We start from the raw sequence: 6,443 nt of genomic DNA, 5'->3' as shown, positions 1-6,443 counted from the left end.
TGTCCGTTTCTTTCACTTATGTCCGTGTATCGTGTTCTCTCTCTCTCTCTCTTTCTCTCACGCTCTTCTGGCCTGTCCGTCAGTAACCTAGAAAGCGGCGGCGGCCATTCAAGATTACGGGATCTCCGTACGTCCGCTTCGTCTTGCCACTCGTCCAAGATCAAGCGACGATTATCCGTCTCGATCTTTCACTCACGTTTACCCGACGAGAGCTCCTCGCGCACGTTTTTTCCACGTCCCTCTCGCGTTTCGCGCGTCCGAGATCGGACGCTGAGAGACCGATGCTCTCTGGGCTCACGCCGCGAGCGCACACACGTTCCGTTCGCCCATTATACGGGCACGGTTCGCTTCAACTTTCTTGGCACGACGACGAGGACGGTATGCGCGAGCGAACTACGGACTACGATCTCTCTCTCTCTCCACAACGAACACGCTCGCGATGCTCGGACACACTCGGCCTCGCGTCCGCTCGATCTCGAGCTGTGAACAATACCGACCGGCGCACGATCGCTACCGCCGCACGGCTCTACTATCGACACTGTGCTCTTCCTCCTCCCTCTGTCTCTCTCTCTCTCTCTCTCTCACGACGCGCACGCTTTACTTCACTCTACTCTACTCTACTCGACGAGTACAACGCGCACCCTCGCCACGGCGGATGCCGAGAAGCGCGAGCGACTGTACGGGGCCTCTTGGGTGTGCTCGAGGCGTCGACGAGAGACGGCTGTGGCGACGGCAGCGACGACCACGACGACGACGATGACGATAACGACGATGGCAAACAATGCGTGCCGTGTCACGGACACGGAAGATCCTCTACGACGGCGCGTTCGAGCCGGGTCTCAGCACGCACTCAGGGATATTCGCCCATTTGTGACAGATTTCCCGTCCGAGATACACCGCGTTAACGACCGACCGACCGTCCCCCACCTACCGCCGCCACATACAGACATCACGGCAACTTCGATTTTTCAAGATGGCGGCGCGCCGCCATAGGCCCGAGGGACGCGCATGCGCCGCTCTCGGTCAGAGGTGTAAATAGAGCGCAGAAAGTACAAAAGGTGCGCATCGCTCGACGCTATTTTCGCTTCGTAAACGCAAGATTCCGCGCCCCGATTGGTTCGTTAAACGCTTCGAAGCGAAAATAGCGTCAAACGGAATGCATCCGAGTGTGGGAAGTACAGTAAAATTGGCACGTTTTCGATGGTCGATTACTATTTGTGTTATACAAGACTGGCTTTAATCGAGTTATTATATATTTGTTTGCTCTTTTACGGCCGATAAAAGAGCAGCAGAATACGAGCCAGAAGCATTTCTTTGTCCTGATTGATGAATCAAATGCTACTCTACTTCGGCGAATAGATTTACGAACGTAACCTATGCACCGCCGTTGCAGGGTAAGAGAAAACGTGGCCAAAAATCAAAATATAAAGCTACATACAAATTTTGCGTTTATATTTAAGTTAATTGATCACTATTTGTTTATGTAATTTAAAAATAATCTATTATCTATTGGTACGTTGTCGTGCAACAGCACCGTTCATTTATCTGGATGCCTGTACAAATTTTTTTAAATTTTGACTATCAATTTTTGGTACATTAAATTTGTAAAATCACGCAATACTCCAAATTTGTAATTTATCGTGATATATAGTCATTGTATAATCCCTATTTTAAAAGTCGACTAGCGAGTAAGGTGTCAATACGATGTTGGATAGTTTACATAAATTAAATTTGAAGCGTTAATAAAATGATGCAAATTTATTCCTTTTGAAACTCTCCACAAGGAATAAACAACAGCTTTCTACATCTAAATCATTAGTTTGTTAAATTTTAAAAATTAGGTAATGATAAGATAACCTAGTATAAAATACTCAATGTTATATTAATATTTTATATTAATTTATCTTCTGAATACAATTTTATGAAATACGAATAATAATATTAAGGACTATGTAAATATGAAAACCTGCCAATAGATAATATTCAATCGAGAGCAAAGTATTTCTGCAATAGTTCCTCGTATATGTCCTTATCAGTTTTTAAAAATAAGCAAAAGATAACTTTATCCACCTGGAAAATCACAATAAAAACTTTATGAATATTAACGATCATAAATATTAGAAGGATGTAGTTCTCGATAAATATATGTGCAATCTTACATTTTTATTTTCATGGAGGAATTTCCTGACTGTCGATAAAGCTACTTTGGCTGCTGGTCTTTGCGGGTATCCATAAATTCCAGTCGATATGCATGGAAATGCGATAGTACGCAAATTATTCCATTTTGCCAGAGTTAGACTGTTTGCATAACATTCTCGTAATTTATATGGATTTTCACCTTTGGGTCCAACTGTATGAATAACATCTGAAAAATTTCAATTATTCAAATATTTATTTTCGTTAATACAAAATATTATATTTTATATTAAGCTCTTGCAAAAGATAAATACTAACATTTAGCCGGCAGCATGTAACCCCCTGTAATTTTAGCTTCGCCAACTTTACATCCTCCAAATGTTGCACATTCTTTCTTTAAATTTGGTCCCGCTGCTCTATGGATAGCTCCGTCGACTACAAAGTATTTTTTTTTTTTTTTTTTTTTTTTTTTCAATATATACAAATATTAAGTTTTCTAATATACAATAACATTCTTTATACCTCCACCGCCTCCCAAAAGACTCGAGTTTGCAGCATTGACAATTGCATCTATTTCAAGTGACGTTATGTCTCCTTGCCATATTGATACTTTTTTAGCTATGACCTCGTCAACTTTTTCAGTCTTTTCAAGCATCTTGGCAATGTTGGACTTGTTCTTCTCCCAGTACTCTGGCCACATAGGAATTTGATCCAGAGTTATCACTTCTGATTTATATAACTTTCTCTTCTCCTCCAGTGGCATGTTTAAGAATTTCTCTAATTACAGAAATAAGAGAAAGAGATATACATTTATAGAATATTTATAGAAATATTACAGTCTATTCATTGTTCTTCATTCGATTGTTATACCAATCAATGATGTGATTAGATTACAATTAGATTTCTTACTTTTCTCATCTACGAACGACATCTTTCCTTCAGATTTAATCGAAACCGCTAAATTGCGTCTCGATATGAAACTCTGAAGAACACGGGCTCGTTTAAAGGAGCAATTAACGACGGTCGCCTAGAAACCAAAAGCAGTTTTCGCAGCAGAACTCACGAGAAAGTAGGCACGCTCTTGTCCCTTACATTCAGTGCCAGCATATTCCGCGGCGTCGAAGATCACTGTGAAGAGTCCTGTCAATCATCGATGACGCGTTCTTGCGGCTTAGTATATGTCGTTGCAGATTTCGCTATCGCCACACGACCGCGAATGTTGATAAGGTTACGCGACTCACCGCAAAAACTCGCTCGCGTTCTTCGGTAACGAATATTTAATCCCTTCGATCACAACGTTAATGTGGAAGCAATTCGCCACAATGATAAGACAGCTGTCGTCATCTTGCGGCGTCGATGCACTTGCATTTCATATACATGCATTTTCTACACGAGAGATGGCAGCAGCATTGAGAAATATATTCCCAAGAATTTTGTGCGAAAAAGCAATTACAGACAGTAATATATTTTTCATAATTATAGGAGAGGAATTTGTGAAAAGTATGGAGCGAAATTTTCCAGATTTTTTTAGATAAGTAATACATATATGTGTAGAAAAATGAAATTAATTATTAAATGATACTATAAACTTAATGCGAGAAAGAGAAAGAAAAAGAAATATGTATAATATAAATAAAAAGACAAAATATAAATTATAATTAATAAAACATATATAAAAAATATATTCTTTCTTTTTTCGATAAACGTATTAATTTTACAGAGATTAATGAAAGAAAAAAAGACATTAAAAGAAAAACGGTTGTCGCACGAGATAAGGAAAAAAGCAAATTAATCTATTCGCGATAACAGATTGATAACAATTGTAATGAACGAAATGTCGTTATAATTAATAACACTCTAACATTAAAAACAGTAAATTAACATACGACGTAAAAAAGTACGCGATACCTACAAAATAATTATAAAATATCAGGTCAGACGCGAGCGAACAATGCGGATGATTTTAATGCGATTATAAATAGGATTTAAGTAAATTGAGATTTACATAGGCGTATTAATCCGTGGGCGTTCATGCGAAAATACGCCTTCAGCGAGACGTTAACCTGCCATAAGGTGCTTATCAAAGTGCCCCTACTAGTCACGTAAATGTCACGGTTTCCCGCTCCTTATTATATCAAACTGATCGAACTACTTTCAACAAAAAATCCCATGATAAATGTTTCACGAGAAGCGGGCGAAATAAAAGTTCTCTCTTTTGGGAATTTTGCTTTACGTGAAATTGAATTTACAAGAGTTGTAACTCGACAATAGGGGTTGCATTTAAAAATGTGTCTATATAGTTGTGTATTTTTCATCGAATAAAAATATTATTGAAAATATATTTAATATTCTAATATATTTCAAAAACAATTCTTTTTATTGCATACTGTGTGATTTATTACATAAACTAGCTTTTTGGCCCGCGCTTCGCGCGGGCTTCAGAGTCTGTCCGTCTTCAATATTTTACCTGGCATATAATAGATGTTATATTTTTTATTATTTATTCACATTTTTTTTTTCACGATTGACGTACTCACCGTTAATCCACTATTATTATGTATTCACCATTAATCCACTATTATTTGCTATAATTTATTTTTATAATTTTTCTATTTATAAAACTTCTCTCTATATACAATACTATATTTTTCCAAAAAGATTTGTGATTTTCTGAAATAAGATTCTCTTCATTGCTGAATTTATCAATATTAACTTTAACAATTTCGCTTTTAGTTCCTTTAATTATTGATTTAAATTTCGCAAATGTGATAAATATTTTACTTAACTTTTTTTTCTTCATTTTTTATTATACCCTTTTCGAATAAAAGGTGTAAAACTAAAAAAAAAGCCACATAGTAGCCATCCCCGAAAAATTAGCAAAATTTTGGTACCAATTTCGAGAAAATCGGTCCATAAATGTGAAACATGGTGTGTTGGTGCGTGGGTGGATAGGTGGGGGTGTAAAACTAAAAAAAATCACATAGTAACCTTCCCCGAAAAATTAGCAAAATTTTGGTACCAATTTCGAGAAAATCGGTCCATAAATGTAGAACATAGTGTGTGGGTGCGTGGGTGGATGGGTGGGGGTGAAAAACTAAAAAAAAACCACATAGTAGCCATCCCCGAAAAATTAGCAAAATTTTGGTACCAATTTCGAGAAAATCGGTCCATAAATGTGGAACATGGCGAGTGGGTGGGGATGTAAAACTAAAAAAAACCACATAGTAGCCATCCCCGAAAAGTTAGCAAAATTTTGGTACCAATTTCGAGAAAATCGATCCATAAATGTAGAAGTAGTTCGCGGTCCGACAGACAGACAGACAGACAGACAGACAGACAGACGCGACTTATATATATAGATATTACAATCTTTTGTAAACATTATCTATAAATTGTGTCATGTTACATTCAAATTTTGCTTTTAATTTTTTACAGATTTTTTATTTCAATGTAATGTAGAATTACAAATTAAATACTACGCGATAGTAAAACGAAAAAAAGTTTGCCTTCCGCAGTCATGTCCCCGGATGTCTGACTGATTTAACGTAAATAAATTGTACAAACATAATTTCCTGGATTTACATTCTCTTGTAGGATTTTTATAAGTTTTTATTAATCGCGAAAGTTTCAGGACAGTATTTTTGTTTCTTTTTGTTCTTTTCCTTTTAACTGCGGGCTTTATCGAAAGAAAGATTTTCACAATGGGACGGCACATGAACTTTCAGGTAACGAGCCGCCCACGGTCGGGTCACCGAAATACGATCTCCGTGATCCCGTATGTGTGTCGTGTGCGCTGAAATGCGGTTGCATCACTACGTTGCACCCGCTGCATCACGTCCACGTTCGCAGTCGGAATGAAAAAGCAGCGGAAGTTCCCGTAGGAGCACACGGGTTATTATGTGACGCCGCGGGTGTTCATGATTAGGAAACATTTGAAGTATATCGTAGAAGGCGACGTGAACTTATGGAACGTGAGGTTGCACATCTTTTCTCTCTTTTTCAATAATTTGCTTACATAAGTAGATAAAAAAATAAAATTAAAAAAAATTGATATTATTTTTTTTCTTTTTGTCAAATTTCTTAAACTGCTTTTGAAAAAACCTTTTCTAAAATAAAATATATTCTAATCTTTTTTTTATGTACGAAAATTATTAGACTGAAAAGAGAGACTAAGCAAAGTAGTTGCTCAGGATAAATATATTGGAATCTAAAAAAATTACGGTAAGTTAAGAATATCAACTTCCACTGATAGAAGTTGACAAACATTGCTAAAAGTTAACACAACAAATATATATTGCATAATTTTC

The 6,443-nt window shown here is 37.2% G+C and overlaps 1 protein-coding gene across 1 annotated transcript; it reads right to left on the bottom strand.

Annotated features, from left to right (window-relative positions):
* Positions 1 to 1,743: 1,743 nt before the first annotated feature.
* Positions 1,744 to 3,466, bottom strand: LOC115242604 (macro domain-containing protein CT2219-like). The gene is made up of 6 exons (XM_029819022.1): positions 3,229 to 3,466; positions 3,046 to 3,163; positions 2,659 to 2,913; positions 2,455 to 2,571; positions 2,160 to 2,365; positions 1,744 to 2,070 (listed from the first exon to the last, which is right to left on the bottom strand). The coding sequence occupies exons 1-6, from the start codon at positions 3,241 to 3,243 to the stop codon at positions 1,984 to 1,986; spliced, it is 798 nt and encodes a 265-aa protein (XP_029674882.1). The 5' UTR covers positions 3,244 to 3,466; the 3' UTR covers positions 1,744 to 1,983.
* Between the last annotated feature and the right edge of the window lie 2,977 nt (positions 3,467 to 6,443).

Source organism: Formica exsecta, unplaced genomic scaffold (genome assembly GCF_003651465.1).
Source record: "Formica exsecta isolate Colony F162 unplaced genomic scaffold, ASM365146v1 scaffold614, whole genome shotgun sequence".
In the NCBI taxonomy this organism is placed as follows: Eukaryota; Metazoa; Arthropoda; class Insecta; order Hymenoptera; family Formicidae; genus Formica; species Formica exsecta.
Note: the sequence above shows the minus strand (reverse complement) of the source record. Positions and strands in the feature narration are given on the sequence as shown.

Coding starts and splice junctions, on each gene's coding strand:
- LOC115242604 (XM_029819022.1), bottom strand. Junction 2,572..2,658: donor TCTTTTGGGAGGCGGTGGAG/GTATAAAGAATG, acceptor AATACTTTGTAG/TCGACGGAGCTATCCATAGA. Junction 2,366..2,454: donor TTACATGCTGCCGGCTAAAT/GTTAGTATTTAT, acceptor GAAATTTTTCAG/ATGTTATTCATACAGTTGGA.